Source organism: Podarcis tiliguerta (genome assembly GCF_965153285.1).
Source record: "Podarcis tiliguerta genome assembly, chromosome: 10".
NCBI classification, from domain to species: Eukaryota; Metazoa; Chordata; class Lepidosauria; order Squamata; family Lacertidae; genus Podarcis; species Podarcis tiliguerta.
In genome coordinates this window covers 496,451-518,444 of record NC_139543.1, presented here as the reverse complement: position 1 = coordinate 518,444, position 21,994 = coordinate 496,451, and the positions used below count along the sequence as shown (strand labels likewise).

Genomic DNA, 21,994 nt, shown 5'->3' with positions numbered 1-21,994 from the left:
AGCGTGCACTCCTTGTACAGTTTGTATTTAAAATACTGCAAGTTGCCATGGGCATTCCTCTTGCAATGGAAACCTGGGGGTAAAATAAATAAGTAGATAAACCAACAAGTTTATCAAGTCAGCATGCCAGCTTTGAAATAAGTCTAGTAAAATAAAAGGGCAACCATTTCACAAGATTATACATATTTAGAAGTGCCAAGTAAACAATGAGGCCGAAATCGTATGCGTAAAGAGTAAGCATGCATATCATCAGGTGGTATGTCACTTTGAATACTGGACAACATACAGCATTTTAGAATCTAAGGCCCTCATTTACAAAATCAAATGCCTTCTGCTGGCCAGGAACAGCGAGGGTGTGTACATTCGTATGCATGTATTTGTTATAGCTTAAACCGCCATCTAGCTCAAAGAGGCTTTTATCAGTTGATAAAGAGAAATGAGGTTAGGTTTGGTCATGAGAAACACACAGCTGCATGGAAACAGGAAGCATCTGGAGTATTGTTCAGGCAGCGGGTGCACTGTTTTGTGACAAAAAGGGGGAAACTGGGAATTTCCCAAATGATGCCTGAGAATATACACTGGAGAAGAAATCACTTTGGTTCACATGTAAGGAAGGCCACATATGATTATTTTTCAGGAACACCTCATATTTCCAGTCTTTTCATTGGTTCTACACAGTGAATGACTACTATTATTATAAATAGTGAAATGGGGCTTATGTGTACCAGTTGTGCATGACAAAAGGCACAAATCCCTTTGAATAAAAGTAGTGGGGGTGATAATTTGAACAGCATTTGCAATATTGCTATATTAAAGGTAAAGGTAAAGGGACCCCTGACTGTTAGGTCCAGTCGCAGACGACTCTGGGGTTGCAGCACTCATCTCACTTTACTGGCCAAGGGAGCTGGCGTACAGTTTCCAGGTCATGTGGCCAGCATGACTAAGCTGCTTCTGGCGAACCAGAGCTGCGCACGGAAACGCCATTTACCTTCCCGCCAGAGCAGTACCTATTGATCTACTTGTACTTTGACGTGCTTTCGAACTGCTAGGTTGGCAGGAGCAGGGAGCGTCACCCCGTCACAGGGATTTGAACTGCCGACCTTCTGATCGGCAAGCCCTAGGCTCTGTGGTTTAGACCACATGAGGTATTAAAAGGGTAAATGCACAAGCTGGTTTCAGGACAAACCAATCAACTTTAGATTAAGGCTTAGTACTCCAACATCTTGAGGAAAAATATACCTCAAGAAAAGGAGGATCCTTTTATGCAGCTTTCATAGACTTCAAATCTGCCTTTGATTTAAAATCACAAGATAGGCTTTGGGGAAAACCAAGTGCCTCAAACATAGACAAACGTCTACTGTGTCTCATCTGCAGTTTATATGAAAACACTTTGGTACAGGTTAGGTGTGACTGACAAGGCCATTTATCCAAGGGAATCCAAAGCTACCATGGTGTTAAACAATGCTGCGTCCTTGCTCCCATTTTATTTAACTTCTATATTAATTCCTTAGTAGGAAACATGGAGAAAGAAAATGCCCACCCCCCTAAATTGGCTGGTACGCCCCTCCTGGTTCTCTTGTACGCGGATGACGCAGTTCTAATTTCCTTCTCCTGTATGGGCCTAAGAAAACTTTTAAGATCTCTCAGTCTATTGTAATGCTGAACAATTAACAATCAACTACACTAGATCCAAAGTCATGGTGTTCTCTAAAAAAAGAATGAGACACAAATGGAGAATTGATAATCGACCCATAGAACAGGTATCGTCTTTTAAATACCTGGGCATAACCTTTCAGGAAAAGGGCTTGTGGCATTAGCAGGTTAAAAATGCTATTGCAAATGCTCAAAGATCTACCAAAGCTATTATAAGGTATTTCTATGGGAAAAGGGGCCAATATATTCCGGCAGCCTCTCAAGTATTAACACAGCTGACATACGGCTCACAGACTTGCAGCTTCCTAAATCTTGGCCCCTTAGAACCCTTCCAAACTAAGTTTTTTGCTGCCTGTTAGGGATCCCTTCTTGCGTGTCTAACATAGCTGTCCGCTTGGAGGTTGGGAAAAATCCCTGTCAGCGCTCGGATATGGACCCTGAAGATCCATTACTGGTTAAAACTTTATTACCTGGGTTATGAAGGCACCCTAAAGACGTTAAAAGCAAAGATTATGGGATAATACACACAGTGACTTGCGATCTCGATCACACGCAGTCTGTAGTCCGCTGGCAGTAGGAGTACAATATGGGCATGTCTTTAAGTTAACACCTTACATTAAAAACCTGACAGTACCAAATTATCGAAGGTTATTCACCAAAGCCAGACTAAACGTCTTTCCTTATGCAATGTTGGATGGCAGGTTGAGAGGAGTTCCCTACCAGGACAGACTTTGCTTGTGTGCTCAAGACATCGATTCTATAAAACATATTTTGCTGCACTGTGCAAAATATGAGCAAGCCAGGGCTGAAATGATACTACCCTTGTTGGTACCTTTCCCGGGAAAATCAGAGGCTTACTATGTCAGGTTCCTATTGGAAGACCGGACAAATGCTAGAACATTAGCAGTGGCAAAGTTTTTATTGGTGGTTGCAAGAACCAATGATCCCTATCTGAACAAGTCTGAACAAAATGCTTGTTTAACCTGGAGGTAGGCTGTCTGAATTGTGCATTGCTTTGTTGGGTCACTGGACCATAATAAAGATAGATAGATAGATGATAGATAGATAGATAGATAGATAGATAGATGATAGATAGATAGATAGATAGATAGATAGATAGATAGATAGATAGATGATAGATAGATAGATAGATATAGATAGATATAGATAGATATAGATAGATATAGATAGATAGATAGATAGATAGATATAGATGATAGAGATAGATAGATAGATGATAGATAGATAGATAGATGATAGATAGATAGATAGATAGAGATGATAGATAGATAGGTAGGTAGGTAGGTAGATGATAGATAGATAGATAGATAGATAGATGATAGATAGATAGATAGATGATAGATAGATAGATAGATAGATAGAGATAGATAGATGATGATAGATAGATAGATAGATAGATGATAGATAGATAGAGATAGATAGATATAGATAGATAGATGATAGATAGATAGATGATGATAGATGATAGATAGATAGATAGATAGATAGATGATAGATAGATAGATAGATAGATGATAGATAGATGATATAGATAGATAGATGATAGATAGATAGATAGATAGATAGATGATAGATAGATAGATAGATAGATAGATGATAGATAGATAGAACTTATTTTTTTCCCTGTCGGAATGGCACCTGTAACCCTATTGGATTCCTACCAATCCAAATGGAAAGCTACACTGCACAAAAAACTAAGAGGCTTGGGGTTTTCCCCACAGGCCCTGCTAGCTGTAGGTTATGAGAAAGCGAGAGCAATAATCCACCAACAAATCTGGGATGTGGAACTGCAATGTCATTTGAGTGAGATGAATAAACAGCCAGCGATAAAAGACAATGGGAGAGGGTTTACCTCAGCAATATCTGTCCAGATTACAAATACCCAAATACAGACTGTTGTTTACCCTTGCCAGGTTCAACATGCTGCCATCTGCCTTATTGCAGGGCAGATTCGAGGGTTAAGTCTGCCCCTGCGGCTTGATGGAGGTAGAAACTGTTTCTCATGTCTTGTTACGCTGCCATTTCTACAGGGATATACGCTCGGCATTTATCACCCCTGTTATACAAAAATCTCCAAATGAGTCTGAACTTCAATGTTTAAAACTCCTGGTAGAGGACAAGGATCCAGAGATCACGCTAAGGGTGGCCAAATTCAATTCCCTCTGTACAAGATTGGATCCAAAAGCTGACAGAATATGCCGAATTAGATGGTCTATCAGAAAAAATAAAGAATAAATCAAAACAGGAATTTGTTTCAAAATGGGAGGTTTTCAAAGAATATCTGAAAAATAAATATTGTAGTTTAAATTATGTGTCTATGGTGTTGTGTGATTTGGTATTTGTTTTTTCCCCCCTTTTTTCTTGTTGTATCAATAAAAATCTTTTTTAAAAAAATAAAAAATAAGGGGGGGCAAATTCTGTGTGACTGCCATAAAACTTAGGGAACAAGCTGTACTACCAAAATGATTAAGGTTTTAAATGACAATTTTATGTTATATTTTAGTGATTAAGATTTAACTTCTATATATTTAACTGCTGCTATATCTGTATTGTCCCCGTTAGACCCAATTGCAATTCAATGTATCCCTATCATGTTTTATGATTTTTCTGATATTGTAAGTGAGCCGGAACTGGTCTGTGACTGTAATAATAAATTCATTAATTTATTAAGTCAACAACCAATTAAGCTCATATAATATTTAGATTTTCTTTCAAATATCTTTAGACTCATCCATATCTTTTATTCAGTTATTATCTAATTGTTATTTGAAGGTCCCAAGTTAATTTCCCGGCAGTTCCAGTTAATAGGATCTCCAGGTGAGAGGAAATACCCCTGCCTAAGATGACCGTGGCTGCCATGTACTGTATGTAGACCATATGGGTCTGAATGGACCGGGAGTTAGAATGAGCAGATTCATATAATGTGTAATACAAATGTGTCAAATCCACAATATAAAAACTGTCCTCAGTTCAGTTTATACATTTCCCCTATTATTTCATCTACCACTTATTACTTCCATTTTTTAAATAATTCTTTTAAACATCTGACAAATATTAACAATAATAAGCAGAACTGCTCCAGAAAAAATTACTTCAGGTCATAATGTTCTGAAAGAAAATATGACTTAACATAAAATTACAATATTTATCCTTTAAAAAACCCTCAAACCATACAGTGGTACCTTGGGATAAGAACTTAATTCGTTCTGGAGGTCCATTCTTAACCTGAAACTGTTCTTAACCTGAAGCACCACTTTAGCTAATGGGGCCTCCTGCTGCTGCTGCGTCGCCGCTGCACGATTTCTGTTCTCATCCTGAAGCAAAATTCTTAACCCGAGGTAATATTTCTGGGTTAGCAGAGTCTGTAACCTGAAGTATCTGTAACCTGAAGCGTCTGTAACCTGAGGTACCACTGTACTTGCATTTGCTTTCATGGGAAGTAATTATATAAGAGGCAACAAGTTTTCTGAGAATTTATTTCTGTATTCACTTGCAATTCTCGCTCTTAGATAAGATTTTACTTTCTCCATTATAGCCGAATCCCAAACTTTAGTAAGTCATTCTTTCCAAAAAGGGATTAGTGTAACTTTCTAGTTTGGCCTCATGCACAAGTTTTTCTGTAACATTTGTTCTTTGCTGTTCTTTCCTGGTCTGGTCTGGTTTTGTTTTGTTCCTGGTCTGGTCTGGTTTTGTCCCCACTATGGAAGGACGTGTGGATGCAGAATTAGCCTCCACAGTCAATTACGGACTCACTGTTAAGACTGTGTTCATGGAAGACAATCTTACTCAGTTATGAATGATCGCCAAAGAAGAAGAAAGATAATTCACAATCTAACCTTAAGCCAAACATAAAAGGCTTTCCTCTACACTGAGACTTGCCTGACTTATTTATATTGCAGTTTGTCTAGATATCCGCAGTCCCCAAATGATTTGATAAGACAAATAGATGTCTTATCTTGGCACATTTTCCTGGGCTTCCAGGTTAAGAGTTGGGCGCAAGACACAACAGTGAAAGAGATCAATCTAACAAAAGGTTTAGACGTAAGGGAAGAACGGGGGGGGGGGGGGAGCTACTAAGCACACCTACATGGGATTCATCAAAAAGCAACATTTTTACTACATAATATATGTGCCCACAATAGTCCTAACTGAAAGTGAGGGACATTTTAATTCTGCAGCACTGTAAGGATGTACAATGCTCTACTAGCATACAGGCAGTGGTGGAGCTTCACCTTCCGGAACCGGGGGGGCAGAGAGCAGGCACCCTACCGGGATCACACTGCCGGGGGCGGTACGCTCCCCCCGCACTCCTCTTCCTCCACCAGTGCATACAGGGAGAAGGTGCAGTTGGGGGATGCAGAGTAAGGCCTCAAAGGTTAAAGACTGTAGGACACAGTAGCATACTAGAAGCAACATTGAAGAGGGACATGACTGCAAGGCGAGTAATTGATAAGCCAAGTAAACTCCCTGAAGAGAGAGACAGAACTGTAAGGGGCTCTGTAACTAAAAGGCTGAACAAACATAATACTTGGTAAGTGATGAGAGTTCTGGACTTTTTCCTGGAGGAATCAAGGAATTACCAGAAGCCACACACCCACCCCGTGAATATGAGGGTTTAGGGGTTCTCAGGGCACATTGAGCCTGTTATGTACTGAGTTGAATAGGATCCAAACTGCAGCAGTCTGATTGGTCCTAGAACAATGCAGCAGTATGATTGGTTGGCAGGAACCAACCAATCATGCTCCAGATATAAATGAATCCACAACCTGATTGGCTTACAGTAGAATTCCAGAATTAGCCAATCATGTGCAGCCCATTGTGTAAATAATGTATATAAAGCAGATACTTTGAGGGGACATCCATTCATTCCTCCTCACCACTATGAGCTGAATAAAGAGCATGAAATCACTTTGCGACTCTGAGTATATTTCACTGGCGACGAGGATGGGATCCTGCTGAGCTGACTGCCACACACAGCACTGCAGCACCGCCACCTGCCGCACCGCTGCCTCGCACCGTGTATCCAGGCTTCAGCTCCGGGACACAAGGAACTCAGAATGGCAACCGACAGCAGCTTCTCGCCGTTCAACCCAGCATCTGGAGACTGGGAAGCGTACGCCTCCCATTTCACCTTCCTCCTAGAAGCCAAAGGGGTCACCGATGAAGAAGATGCCAAAAAGAGGGCGATATTCTTCAGCGTCTGCGGAGAGGAGACGTTTGAAATCGCCCGGGCTCTCCTTGCACCTGAAGACGTCGCTACTGTTCCATACAAAACAATAATGGAACAGCAGAAGGGGCACTTTTCGCCGCAGCCCTCAGTGGTGGCTCGTCGAAATGCCTTCTATGCAAAGCGGCAAGCCCCTGGGGAAACCATAACTGGGTTTGTGACCTCTCTCCGCCAAGCTGCCCGGTTCTGCAACTTCTCAGAGCTGGAGAACATGCTTCGGGACTGCCTCGTCGGTGGCCTGGAGGATGAGAAGCTGCAACGACGCCTCTACGCTAAGAAGGACCTAACGTTCCAGGTCGCTCTGGAGGAGGCCCTGGCAACGGAAGCTGCCAAGAGGTCGACGCAAGAGGCATGGCCTAGCCTCCCACCCCAACCGAGGGTCCACCACGAAGACCTCACCAACGACTCAGGATCTGACAGGGAGGAGGTGCACCGAGTACAGCAGCGCACTCAAGCAGCCCACATACCACAGCTGCTTCGACGAGAAGGAGGGAACTGTGCAAGCTGCGGGGAAAGTCACGAGAGGAGGACCTGCCGTTTCCGCAACACAGAGTGCAGGCAGTGCAGAAAATTGGGACACATCGCCCGGGTGTGTCAAGCTCGGCCCACCCGACGCCAGGCATCAGATGACCAATCCAAGAGCCCCAGGTCCCGGGGCCCAACGCACCAAGGCAACTCGACGGAGCTCACGGACTTCCAGGTATACCAGTTGCCCCACCCCAACGTAGAGAAAATTTATGTAGAGGTACAGATAGAGGGAGCCCCATGCCGCATGGAGCTTGACACGGGTTCAACTCTATCCATAATCTCGGCAAGGACCTTAAGGAAACTGTGTCCTACTGGGGGTCCCAAACTCAGGCCGGCCCCATTCACCCTCCGGGACTTGCAGAAACGTAAGGTCCCCACAATGGGGGTGGGGACCTTCAGGGTGCAATACCGAGGGCGGACGCGGCAACTGGACTTGCTTGTGGTCAAGGGCCCCTACATTAGCTTACTGGGATTGGCATGGTTTGGACCACTGGGGCTAGCCATCACCGGGGTGAACCACACTACCTTACAAGTGGACGTGGACGCCATATGCAAGGAATTTCCAGGGGTTTTCGATGGGAAATTGGGACAGTATACGGGGCCCCCCATTGCGCTACAGCTTGACCCCGCAGTACGACCGGTCAGGCTCAAGGCCCGCCGGGTCCCGTTCGCCCTGAAACCCCGTATAGACGAGGAATTGGACCGGCTCGTGGAGCAAGGAGTGCTGGAGCCGGTGCCTAATGCCCCCTGGGAAACCCCAATCGTCACACCCGTCAAGCCTAACGGTTCGGTGCGCATCTGCGCAGACTACAAATGTACCATAAACAAGGCCCTCACGGCCCATGCATACCCAGTGCCAGTGGTGAGCCATGTCCTTGCCACCCTGGCTGGGTCGAAAATTTTTGGCAAGCTGGACTTGGCCCAAGCATATCAACAGCTGCCAGTAGATGAGGCCACAGCAGAGGCACAGACGATTGTGACGCACAGAGGAGCGTTCAGGGTAAAGCGGCTGCAATTCGGTGTCAGTGTGGCACCAGGCATATTCCAGAATCTAATGGACTTGCTCCTTAAAGGGATTCCTGGCGTCACCCCCTTCTTCGATGATGTGCTGATTGCCGGGCCCACACCAGAGGAGTTTGAGGACCGCCTCCGCACCGTTCTGCACCGTTTCCAGACGGCGGGTTTCAAGGTGAAGCGGGAAAAATGCCTACTAGGAGTGCCTCAGGTGGACTTTCTGGGATTTATGGTGGATGCAGAAGGGGTCCACCCGACTGGGGACAAGGTACGGGCCATTTGTGATGCCCCAGCGCCCAAGAGCAAGACTGAACTTCAGGCCTTCTTGGGACTATTGAACTTTTACCATTCCTTCCTTCCCCACAAGGCAGCGGTAGCGGAGCCCCTACACAGACTCCTGGACAAGCGGGCCCTTTGGGTGTGGGGCCAGTGCCAGGAGGCTGCATTCCAGGCAGTCAAGGACTTGCTTGTCTCAAACTCAGTCTTGGCACACTTCGACGAGAGGCTGCCGGTGGTGCTAGCATGCGACGCCTCACCCTATGGCATTGGCACTGTCCTGGGACACCAACTCCCGGATGGAAGAGAGGTACCGGTAGCATACTTTTCCCAGACACTCAACGCAACCGAGCGGAACTACTCACAAATAGACAAGGAGGGGCTGGCAATTGTGAAGGGAGTAAAAAAATTCCATGATTTCTTGTACGGGCGGCCCTTCACTGTGGTGACTGACCACAAGCCGTTGCTTGGCTTGTTTGCCCCCGAAAAGCAGACCCCCCAAGTGCTGTCTCCTCGCATCCTCAGGTGGTCAATTTTCCTTGCCAGCTACCAGTATGCACTGATTCACCGACCTGGGAAGGCAATGGGCCATGCAGATGCCCTCAGCAGGCTACCACTACCAGAAACAGGCCCCGACCCAGCACCTGCACAAGAGGTTATGAGCCTGGAGCTGCTTCCCGACCACCCCATTCAGGCACAAGAAGTTGCACACCATTCCAAGAAAGACAGGGTCATCTCCCGGGTCCTGGACTGGGTGTGGAGGGGATGGCCCAGCAGCAGCCCTGGGCCAGAATTCGCTGGCTACACAACCCGCAAACTTGAACTGTCAGCCCACAAGGGGTGCCTGTTATGGGGAAGCAGGGTCGTTGTTCCCCAGCCCCTCCGCAAAAGGGTCCTCACAGCCCTACACGAGACACACCCAGGGGTAGTAAGAATGAAGGCCCTTGCCAGGAGTTATGTGTGGTGGCCGGGGATCGATGGAGAGATAGAGGCCTGGGTCAAACACTGCCAGGCCTGCCAAGAATCCCGCCCAGATCCCCCAAGGGCCCCAGTACAGTCCTGGGAGTCCGCCCGAGCACCATGGTCACGCCTGCATGTGGACTTCGCTGGCCCCTTTCAGGGGAAAACATTCTTCATAGTGGTGGACTCCTACACCAAATGGCTGGAAGTCGCACTGGTACCGTCCACTTCTACGTCCGCAGCCATCTGGATACTACGCAGGCTGTTTGCAACCCACGGGCTCCCTGACACTCTCGTCTCAGACAACGGGACTGCATTTACGTCAGGAGAATTCCAAACCTTCACAGCGCAGAACGCCATCCGCCACATCCGTTCGGCGCCATTCCACCCTGCCACCAATGGCCAAGCAGAACGCATGGTGCGGACCACCAAGGACACCCTTCGCCGCATGACACAAGGGGATTGGGAGTACCGCCTTGCCACATTCCTCCTAGCACAGCACAGCACCCCCAGCTCAACGACTGGCCGGAGCCCCGCTGAACTACTAATGGGTCGGCGCCTTGCAATCAGATTGGACCGCCTTCACCCCGATAGAGCTCAGGATGAGGTAGTGGTGGGGGAAGGCAGGAACCCCCGGACCTTCAAGGCCCAGGACCCAGTGTATGCAAAGAATTTTGGGGCAGGCCCAGCATGGGTTCCCGCCACAGTCACCAGGGTCACTGGCCCCGTGTCATACGAGGTGCTAACGGATGGGGGGCAATGCTGGCGCCGCCACTGCGACCAGATACGGCGACGATTCCCGGGAGAAAACCAGGAGGAGGAAAGGTCAGAGGAGTCCCAAGGGAACAGAGGGGCAGGGAGGCCCATAGAGCAGGAGGGGCCAGCAGGAGAGGCAGAATCAGTAAATACAGAGAGAACCTGCGAGGCCGAAAGGACACCGGAACCAGAACCACGACTGAGCGAGCCGGTTGCGCCAGACCAAACAGGCCCATCACAGCCAGCATCCTTGGAACACGAGCCAGAACCTGAACCCCGGACCAGGGAACACCACAGGCCGCAACGCACACGTAGGCCGCCGGCGTACCTCGAGGACTATGAATGCGACCTCCCGGGCAGGACTGGAACTTAGAGGGGAGGGGTGTTATGTACTGAGTTGAATAGAATCCAAACTGCAGCAGTCTGATTGGTCCTAGAACAATGCAGCAGTATGATTGGTTGGCAGGAACCAACCAATCATGCTCCAGATATAAGTGAATCCACAACCTGATTGGCTTACAGTAGAATTCCAGAATTAGCCAATCATGTGCAGCCCATTGTGTAAATAATGTATATAAAGCAGATACTTTGAGGGGACATCCATTCACTCCTCCTCACCACTATGAGCTGAATAAAGAGCATGAAATCAATTTGCGACTCTGAGTATATTTCAGAGCCTAAAACTAAACCATCATACTGAAGGGAAAGCAGCAAGCAATCTCACAGAAGCAATCTCATAGAATTGTAGAAGTGGAAAGAACCCTGATGTCCACCTCCTGCAATCCAGGAATCTGCAGCTGTCCCATATGGGGATGAAACCTGCAATCTTGGTGTTATCAGCACCACACTCTAACCAACTAAGCTATCCATTCTGTCACTTTCTCCTATGTGATCCTCAAATCATCCTTTGATAACTCATGAAATGCACCATGACAATGGAGTTGATGTTTGTATAGCTAGCATTTCTCCACAGTCCCCCCTCCACATAAGAAGTGGAGAGAAGAGCCACCATGTCCTCCTGAGGCACTTTCAAGATTAGACGTTTGCAGCTGAAGAAGCAGGATAGTCTCACTCTCTTCACAGAGTTGCACCCAGGTGGCATAGCTGCCCTTCAGAAACCAAGCTGCATGGCTGCCTCAGTCACTCAATGGGTTGCTTAGAAGAGGAGCTCCCTGGATAACTAAGGGTGGCAGTAACCATGAAGAAACTTCCCAACAACAACATGGTTATTTCCAGTCTAAATCAGGCAGACACAGGTGTGCCTGCGCAGTCTGGCTTTCCAGCAGCATCCATGCTCTCAGAACAACATACAACCTGGCCCAGTGACAATTCCAAAAGAGCAAAGGCTCTGCCCTGTTTAGTCAGCCCCAGTTATTCATCCTCTAAAACATTCAACTGTCTGTGACTCTTACCTCTGCAGCCAAGTAGTTTCCAGTCGCTAGATGTTTAAATCTGAATAGGCTGTTCCATTGCCCTGCTCCTCCACGGCATGGATCATGATGCACCACCTGCAGAAGTAGTGCATGAGATCTATTACATAAAGAGAATGCTTGGACACTACCCTTTAGGAGGTAAATATTATGAACTCTCTGAATCCAAGCTAGGGAAAACATCAGAAGCATCACACAGTACCTCTATTTCCCACAGAGCTTTAGAACTAGTTGCAGAAGTGGCTGACTGACGCAGTGTTGTGCGAAGGAAGATATGTTGCTTCTTCTGATACTCATCACAGGTCAGAAACTTCTCCTGTTCCGCGTGGAACAATCTGACAACATCTCCCTGAAGAAACACAAACACAAAAGTGAAGCTTTGCCAAAGTTATCGTAGCAAGAATACTTCTCTGTTAGATTCAAGTGTCTATACAATTTATATAATGATTAAGGTGTCCATGATGTGTTTGAAACCAAGGTCTTCCCTTCATTATAGTCAAACATTATATAGTTGGAGGGCAGCAACACAAGAACAGGCCTTTACTGTGGTGGCTCCTCCACTTGTGGAATGCTCTCCCCACAAAGGCTCACCTGGTGCCTTCATTACATATCTTTCGACACCAGGCAAAAATATTCTTCTACCAGGCCTTTGGCAATTATTTAATTTAATTTAATTTCATAGAATCATAGAATCATAGAATCATAGAGTTGGAAGAGACCACAAGGGCCATCGAGTCCAACCCCCTGCCAAGCAGGAAACACCATCAGAGCACTCCTGACATATGGTTGTCAAGCCTCTGCTTAAAGACCTCCAAAGAAGGAGACTCCACCACACTCCTTGGCAGCAAATTCCACTGTCAAACAGCTCTTACTGTCAGGAAGTTCTTCCTAATGTTTAGGTGGAATCTTCTTTCTTGTAGTTTAGATCCATTGCTCCATGTCCGCTTCTCTGGAGCCGCAGAAAACAACCTTTCTCCCTCCTCTTTGTGACATCCTTTTATATATTTGAACATGGCTATCATATCACCCCTTAACCTCCTCTTCTCCAGGCTAAACATGCCCAGCTCCCTTAGCCGTTCCTCATAAGGCATCGTTTCCAGACCTTTGACCATTTTGGTTGCCCTCCTCTGGACACGTTCCAGCTTGTCAGTGTCCTTCTTGAACTGTGGTGCCCAGAACTGGACACAGTACTCCAGGTGAGGTCTGACCAGAGCAGAATACAGTGGCATTATAACTTCCCTTGATCTAGATGCTATACTCCTATTGATGCAGCCCAGAATTGCATTGGCTTTTTTAGCTGCCGCGTCACACTGTTGGCTCATGTCAAGTTTGTGGTCAACCAAGACTCCTAGATCCTTTTCACATGTACTGCTCTCAAGCCAGGTGTCACCCATCTTGTATTTGTGCCTCTCATTTTTTTTGCCCAAGTGCAATACTTTACATTTCTCCCTGTTAAAATTCATCTTGTTTGTTTTGGCCCAGTTCTCTAATCTGTCAAGGTCATTTTGTTTTTTTTTTTTTTTTTATTATATATTTATTGAAGTTTTCAAATAAAGCATATATTAGATAAGCACAACTTATCATTGTCCATTTAACATGTCTCAATTATTACATGGGACTCCCCCACACCTCCCGCATACACTTACATCATTATTAAATTTATTTCAAACAAATTATCATTTAACTCATCTTAATTAATAATCTTAATTTGGTTTAACATATAATTCAGCCTTAAATCTAATTTAATGGTAGACAATTATCTGCACTGGCATCCAATTCAACACTCAGCCAAATTACAATATTTTTGTAAATAAATCTTAAATTCCCTCCAGTCTTCTTCCATCCTTTCTTCTCCCTGGTCTCGAATTCTGCCGGTCATCTCGGCTAATTGCATATAGTCCATCAGTTGCATCTGCCATTCTTCCACAGTGGGTAGCTCCTGAGTTTTCCAATTCTTGGCAATTAATATTCTTGCTGCTGTTGTTGCGTACATAAAGAATGTTCTGTCCTTTTTTAACACACTCTGGCCTACAATACCCAGGAGAAAGGCCTCTGGTTTCTTAGTAAAGGTGTATTTAAACACCTTTTTTAATTCATTATATATCTTCTCCCAAAAGGCCTTCACTCTAGGGCAGGTCCACCAGAGGTGAAAAAATGTTCCTTCATTTTCCTTACATTTCCAACATTTGCTATCAGACGAATGGTATATTTTAGCCAGTTTAACAGGGGTCATGTACCATCTATACATCATTTTCATCACATTTTCCTTCAACGCATTACATGCAGTGAAGTTCAGCCCAGAGGTCCACAACCTTTCCCAATCTTCAAACATAATATTATACCCAATGTCCTGCGCCCATTTTATCATTGTTGATTTTACCATTTCGTCATGTGTGTTCCATTTCAGCAGCAAGTTATACATTCTTGAAAGTACCTTAGTCTTAGGTTCTAACAGTTCAGTTTCTAACTTTGACTTTTCCACTTGGAATCCTAGCTTTTTGTCATTTTTAAACACTTCTTTAATCTGAGCATATTGTAACCAGTCTCGCACTTTGTCTCTCATCTTTTCTAAACTCTGCAATTTCCAGTTGTCACCATCCTTTTCTATTATCTCCCAATATTTTGGCCAGTTGGCCTCCATATTGGCTCTTTTCCGAGCCTTAGCCTCCAGGGGTGACAGCCACCTCGGAGTTTTATTCTCCAGTAAGTCTTTATATTTTGTCCAGACATTAAAAACTGATTTTCTGACAATATGGTTCTTGAAGGCCTTATTTATCTTAGCTTTATCATACCATAAATATGCATGCCATCCAAACGCGTTATTAAAACCTTCCAAATCCAAGACATCCGTATCTTCAAGAAGTAACCAATCTTTTAACCAGCAGAAAGCTGCAGCTTCATAATACAACTTTAAATCTGGCAGGGCAAAGCCCCCTCTTTCTTTCGCATCTGTTAATATTTTAAATTTGATTCTGGGCTTTTTGCCCTGCCAGACAAATTTAGAAATATCTTTCTGCCACTTCCGGAAGCACTCTGTCTTGTCTACAATCTGCAGTGTCTGAAACAAAAATAACATTTTTGGCAATACATTCATCTTGATGGCAGCTATTCGGCCCAACAAAGAAAGTTTTAGTCTTGACCAACTATCCAAGTCTCTCTTAATCTCTGACCAACATTTTTCATAATTATCTTTAAATAAACTCAGGTTTTTTGCTGTTATGTTTACCCCTAGGTATTTAACTTTTTTAACCACATTTAGTTCTGTCTCTTTCTGAAGCTGTTCCAACTCAGTATCTGTCAAGTTTTTCCCCAAAACTTTAGTTTTTTGCTTGTTTAACTTAAATCCTGCCACTCGACCAAAGTTTTGAATCAGTTGTAGTACTCTTTTCAAACTAGACTCCGGCTCCTGTAATGTCAGAACTAGGTCATCTGCAAAAGCTTTAAGTTTATATTGTTTCGCTCCGACCTGAATCCCTTCCACCAACCTGTCCCCCCTAATCATATTCAGGAGCACTTCCAGAACCGAAATAAACAGTAATGGGGAAATCGGGCAGCCTTGTCGTGTACCTTTTTCAATTTTAAACTCTTCTGTAACCACATTGTTAACTATCAGTTTAGCCTTTTGTTCTGAATATATTGCCTCAATCCCGTTCTCAAACCCCCGTCCCACTCCCATTTCTTTTAAATTCCCCTTCATAAATTTCCAAGATATGTTGTCGAAGGCTTTCTCCGCGTCTATAAAAATTAAAACTGCTTTAGTGTTTATGTTTGTTTGTAAAAGTTCCAATATGTCTATGATGTTCCTTGTGTTAGTAAACATATGTCTGCCCGGGAGAAAGCCTGCCTGGTCTTTATGGATTATCTCACTTAAAACTTTCTTAAATCTTCGTGCCAAAACATCTGCAAATATTTTGTAATCCACATTTAAAAGGGAGATGGGACGGTAGTTCTTGAGTTGTGTCTTTTCAGTTTCTGACTTTGGAATCAATGTGATAAATGCTTCTTTCCACGATTCAGGCGCCTTCTTCCCCTCCATTATTTCATTACTGACCTCCAACAAAGGTTGTATCAAATAATCCTTCAATGTCTTATAATAGTTAGAGGTCAGTCCATCTGGCCCTGGTGATTTGCCCTGTTTCAGACTCTGGATGGCCTGTTCAATCTCTTGTCGTGTTATTTTGCCATTCAAAATTGTTCTATTTTCTTCTGACAGCTTTGCTAATCCATTTCTCTCCAAAAATTGTGTAATCTCTATTTCATCTTGTGGCCCTTGAGTGTATAGCTTTTTAAAATACCTCTGGAAGCACTTTCTAATCTCTCCTGGGTTCTGAATGTTCCTTCCTTCAACCTCTAAGTTTGTTACTGTATTTAATCTTTGTCTCCTTTTCAGCTGCCAGGCTAGCAGTTTCCCACATTTATTTGCCGATTCAAAAGTTTTTTGTTTCATTGTTTTAATCTTCCATTCTATTTCCTGATTTATCAGTTTGGAATATTGTGCCTGATAAAGTTTAATTTCTCTCAGAATCGGTTGGGACTTCGGGTTAGATCTTAACTTCTTCTCCAACTCTTTGATACTTTCCAGAATTTTATCTTTCTTTTCATTTTGCAGTCTTTTCTTTAAAGAATTCTGTTGAATCAAGAACCCTCTCATCACAGCTTTACTTGCATCCCAGATAGTTCTTTTTTCCACCGTAGTGTTCAAGTTAATCTCAAAATAGTCCTTTAAAGTTTTTTGGGCCTTCTTTACAATTCTTTGGTCTCTAAACAGGCCATCATTCATCTTCCATCTGAAGGAGCCGGTTGGGATCAATGTCATATCCATTCTCAAGGCGTTATGGTCGGAGCATGTTTTAGGGCAGATTTTCACCTTCCTCACCTTAGGTGCCAGACTTCTAGTTATCCATATTTGGTCGATTCGTGTCCAAGTCAGTTGAGCTTCAGAAAAGAATGTTCCTTCTCTTCCCAAGGGGTTTCTAACTCTCCAGATGTCAACCCAGTCCATATTGTCAGTCATTTCAAAAAAGGTCTTAGGTAGTCTTCCCTCTTTAGTAATGTTCTGGTTCTGTGACTTATCCATATTTGTTGATACTACCCCGTTCATGTCCCCCATCATGATGACGTTGTTGTAATCCAGATAATCCAGCATGGTCTCGTGCAACTTCTTATAAAAATCCGATTTTCCTTCATTTGGAGCATAAATTCCTAATATCAAAATTTTTTCTCCTTGATACTGTACTTCTATTGCGAGGATTCTTCCACTTTCATCTTTAAAGAGAAATTTTGGTGAAAGGCTCTCTTTTGCATAGATCACCACACCTCTCTTTTTAACTGTATCCGATGATATAAATTCTTGACCAAGCCTTTTATTTATTAACACCTTTCTATGGAGCCTAATCACATGTGTTTCTTGTAAGCATATAATGTCCAATTGTTCCTTTTTTAAAATATGAAAAATTTTAGACCTTTTTTCGGGACTGTTACAGCCATTTATGTTCCAGCTCAAAAGCTGCAGAGACATCCTGGATAGATCTGGTTATTCTTTCTGGGGTGGTACCTTGTTCTCCGGTCCTTGAGGATCCGAGGGGGCGGGCTCCCCTGGAAGTTCTGGCGCTGGCAATCCAAGTCCTTTGTGGAGGTCTTCTCCGTGTGCTCCCAAAAACTTGTCTCTATCTTCCACTGTTTTGATTTTGATCTTTCTCCCTCTGTAGGTAAAGGATAATCCTTGTGGGAACTCCCACCTGAAGATAATTGCGTTGCTTCTCAACAGTCTTGCCAATTCCGTGTAGTTAGATCTAAGGTCCAGCAACTGCTTAGGAATGTCCTTGTAGATTTCAATTCTCTTGCCCAAAATGTCTAGTGACTTTTCGTAGTGCAGGCCCAAAATCTTGTCCCTTTCCTCCTTTGATCTCAGTGTTATCAAACAATCTCTGGGCTTCTCTGTCCTTCTGACTCTGCCAAGCCTGAAAGCAGATACGATTTTGAAGTCTTTTTCCTCTAACTTCCAAAACTTGGCAAATTCCTTAGTTAGAAATTCAATAAAATTATCTTCTTCCACCTCTGGTATTGACCGTATCCTCAAGTTGGTCTCCCTGTTTCGCAGTTCTGTCATCGAAAAGTAAATCTGATGTTCTCCAACTTGTTTGCTGAGTGGTCTTACTTCTTTCTCAAGTTCTTCCAGTCTTTGACTAGTATCTTCAGCCAGTTTACGATTTTCACCTACAGCCTCCTTTAATTCTCCAATAGACTGGGCATTCCGTGCAACTTGTCCAGTCAGCTTATTCAAGCTTTCTGTGTTCTGTTCAATTTTAGCTGTATGCAAATCAGCCTTCTTGTCCAGAGCCTCCAGTTTCTCCAAAATTTTCTCCAAAACAGAGCTAATTGTCCCTGAAGCCATATCTCCCAGGTGCAGCTCCTCTGTCTCTCCCTCCCCTGCCTGTATTAGGGAGGCCGCCTCTATGTCTGGAGGCAAAGTGGAAGGCAAGGCCGGCACAGAAGATCTGCGCTGTGAGGCTGCAGATAAAGTTAGAGTTGTTTGTTTAGTCCTTCCTCTTCTCCTTGCGCCACTCATTCCAAAGTTATCTGTAATCCAAGGTCAATCCAAGTTGTTCCCATGAGAAAGCAGAGTCCCAGATACAATAGTCAAACAGAGGCCGGGAAAGGGAAAGTAGGACAAAGTCACTGCTGTAAATCCAAAATCCTCTAGAGGGAGCTTAGTACGTCTTCAGGGAAAAGATCAAATCCAAGTTAAACTTGTAAATTTAAATCCATGTCCATCGCCTCCACAATGTATTATTTTTAGCAGAGTAAAACTTAAAGCAAAACAGTGTTTCTTACAGTGCCTTGACTGCAACAGTTTCAAAGTATCCAGTTCCAACTCAGAATGTTTCAAAACCTGAATTCAATGTATCCAAAGTTGCAAACTGGTGCTCTTCCAGGCAGCTCCAGCACCAGAGATTCTTATTTATTTTGTAATCCACTGGTTCCACAGAAGAAGAGTATCAATGCACTCCCAATATGACCAGCAAAAGTCAATAGCTCAAAGTCTTTCACTCAGAAAACTGCTTTAACAGGGTGCCAGCATTTAGTTAACGCATAACTTTTTGTCTCCACTCCTCCTGCTCTTTGCTTAAAGTTCAGTATAGCGGGAGATGGGCTTCCTGCTTATCCTCACTCCGTTTTCAGCCAAATTTCAACTTTTTTAAAAAAGTTTTAAAAGTTTCAGAAAGTTCTCAAAAAGTTTCAGAAAGTTGACAAAAGTTTCAGAGAGTTTTCAATGTCCAAATTTACTCACGGGTTGTAGTTTCCAAAATTCAGAAAAGTTGCAGGAAGAAAGGACAGCGCTGACCGGCAACAGCAACGCGGCTTCACTTCGCTGTTTGCGCAACGACCCACAGCGCCGCTACCCCCTCCGCGATCCGGAGCCCCTTACGGGGTCCCTTCAACGTTTTGGGGGCTGCTTCTGGCGCCCGCCGGGTCCCAAGACCACAGGCTTCTGCCACCTGTGGTTTTCCTGAATGGGTCTCCGCTTCGCCGTAGCGGACGACCCGTTTACAGCGGAGCTCCCTTCTCCTTACTCGGAGAAGGCAGCCATTACCGGTCGCGCCGCCTCCGGAAGTCCTGTCAAGGTCATTTTGAAGTGTGATCCTGTCCTCTGGGGTGTTAGCCACCCCTCCCAGTTTCGTGTCATCTGCAAATTTGATCAGGATGCCCTTGAGTCCATCATCCAAGTCGTTGATAAAGATGTTGAATAAGACATTTTATTCAACATCTTTAATTTAATTTAATTTAATTTAAACAATATATGCCATTTTAAACTGGTGGGGTAGAATTGCTTTTGTTTGTTACTATGTTGCATATTTTTGTCTTTTTACATTGAAACTGCCCTGTGATTCTGAGATGAAGGGCAGTTTAGAAATAATAACAATTCATTAAAGGGGGAAGAGGAGATGGATGCAGTTTGCTTGCATACTTTGCAATGAAACACAAGCAGCTTGCCTGGTGAAGCAGTGCTGCTGCTGTGTACCAGGAAAGAGAGGTGTGAGGTAGTTGAGAATTTGGGGTTGTGCCGATGCACTGGCGGAGCCAAATCCTGTTCTTATGGTCGTGTGCCCACATAGCCCCAACTTCACTACCACCTTCTCCCTCTCTTTCCTACTACAAAGCAGCAACACTGCTAGTGGAAGGCTATTGTTGCAGCTCTGTACCAGCAGGTTAGCTGCTCATGCAACGAAATCATCACTCTTCATGGCTAATGAACAAAAGAAAACAATGGATAATATGGAACAGGTGCATTTTTATTCTATTCAAAACCAATTTCAAACTACATGATTTGTGGTCTCTTGCTCATGTACAAATAGCAAGCAAACAAACAAACCCAGTATTACCATTTCAAAAATATCAATATTTTTCTCATTCATACTTACACCTTTGAGTACATCTTCTCTGTAGCAACTGTATTTCATGAATAAGGTTATCTTCCAGCTGGTATTGCAGTTGACCGCATTTACCTGTAGTCAAATGCACAGATAACAACTATAGGTTATGTTGCAGAAGGCCCAGACACTAATGCTTCTGGAGCATTACAATCTGACAAGGCTCATGCTTGCCAATGTGTACTATGATAGCTATTGTTTTCAAGGCAATTTCAATTATAATATGCCACTGACACCCCACTGCCCCCCAAAAATCTGGAATTAAACAATTATCTGTAAATACATGAAACTTTGTTGGCATGACCACTTGTCTAGGTTGCTGTTAAAAAGGAAAAGGAAAAAGTAATAGTCAAGCTCACAGAGGATAAGAGAACATGGTCTGGAGGCACATAATTCAGGAACCTGGTTGAAGCTAAAGAGGTTTGCATGTGATCAGTATCTAGATGAGACATAACTGGGGAACTCCATGTATACTTCCCTGAGTTCCAGGATGAAAGGTTGGGGTGCAAAATACAATATGCAAATAAATAGGTAAGTATCAGATAGCTAACCAAAGTCTCAACATGTAAAGGCAGTTTACCTTTGAATACCAATTGTTGAGCACAAACAATAGGAGACGGCAGCCACCTAGACACTCCTGGGACAGAATGCACATTTGGGGGGGGGGGGAATGCAGCCACTATCTCTATTACCTAGTAAGTCATACACTTTCATCTGATTTTTAGAATGCCAGTGCTCTGGTGCATGTTAAAAAGATGAAAACATTCACCTCCTAGCAGCATTAGTAAATAAAAACAGCACAGTGTTGTTGAGTGGCAGGAAGCAGCAATGGCATGCGAGAGGTGTAGTTACCATGGCCTCCTAAAATTTCCTCTTCTGTACAACTATTAAAGGTGCAGAATCCCTAACTTCTTTTGCATGGAGCGACTCTACGTCAGTCTCTTAATTCTGCCTATAGTTGCCACCAAGTTGTAGTTTCCTCTCAGTCTGCTACTGATCCCACTCTAACTCTACATACCAGAACCACAGGCCTCTGTCAAACTCACCTCTTTGCACCCAGGGTTATCCAGAAGTTCTATGTTGCTGGCATGAAGAGGCTGCCCTGCATTGACCGGCATCAGTACAACTTTGTCCCCTACAACAATCTGGAGGACAGAAGTTGTAAAAGGAGTTATATATCGTAATTCAATTTCCTTTCACACGAATGATTATTTTAGTTCCTTCTCCTTTTCCTCCTATTTAAAGTGAGACCCCATTCATAGGCTTGGTATAATAGCTAACTGCAGGGTGGCCAGATGCAAAAGAGCGCAGACTTCCTGTACCTTTATCAAAAGGTTCCTGTACCTTTCTACAAAAGCTCAACTTGGCTGAAATTCCCTGTTAAAGGTACAGGAGCCCAGTCCTCCTTTGCCTCTGGCAGCCCTTAGATAAACTATGAAATCTCAGATTTCAGTTTTCCAAATAAATAAATAAATGTCCTGGGAATTTTAAGAAAGAGTGAGCAAGCCGTGGAACATGAAGGTCATCATGTTGGAAAGGTTATTAATTTGTTTAAATCTTTAATTTATGAGTCACCTCATATGAAACATCTAAAAACAACAATAAAAACATATCTAAAACAATCTCATTTTTAAAAAAAGAATAAATAAATGTATGTATAAAAACAATTTCACATCCAAGATTACATAATACATCTG

General features: G+C 43.8%; 2 protein-coding genes across 9 annotated transcripts in view; one reads left to right on the top strand and one right to left on the bottom strand.

Annotated features, from left to right (window-relative positions):
- The window catches only part of NUDT5 (nudix hydrolase 5), a 1,423,229-nt gene that overhangs the window by 938,662 nt on the left and 462,573 nt on the right, over window positions 1-21,994 (top strand). The window lies entirely within an intron of this gene.
- ITPR2 (inositol 1,4,5-trisphosphate receptor type 2) overlaps window positions 1-21,994 on the bottom strand; it is a 320,952-nt gene that overhangs the window by 259,934 nt on the left and 39,024 nt on the right. For all 8 annotated transcript variants that reach the window (XM_083399206.1, XM_083399209.1, XM_083399210.1 and 5 more), the window contains 4 exons: window positions 21,344-21,442; window positions 20,289-20,372; window positions 12,068-12,214; window positions 11,848-11,943 (listed from right to left, as the gene is read on the bottom strand). In XM_083399206.1, the coding sequence (XP_083255332.1) occupies window positions 11,848-11,943; window positions 12,068-12,214; window positions 20,289-20,372; window positions 21,344-21,442 (426 nt within the window). The remainder of the gene's footprint in view (window positions 1-11,847; window positions 11,944-12,067; window positions 12,215-20,288; window positions 20,373-21,343; window positions 21,443-21,994) is intronic.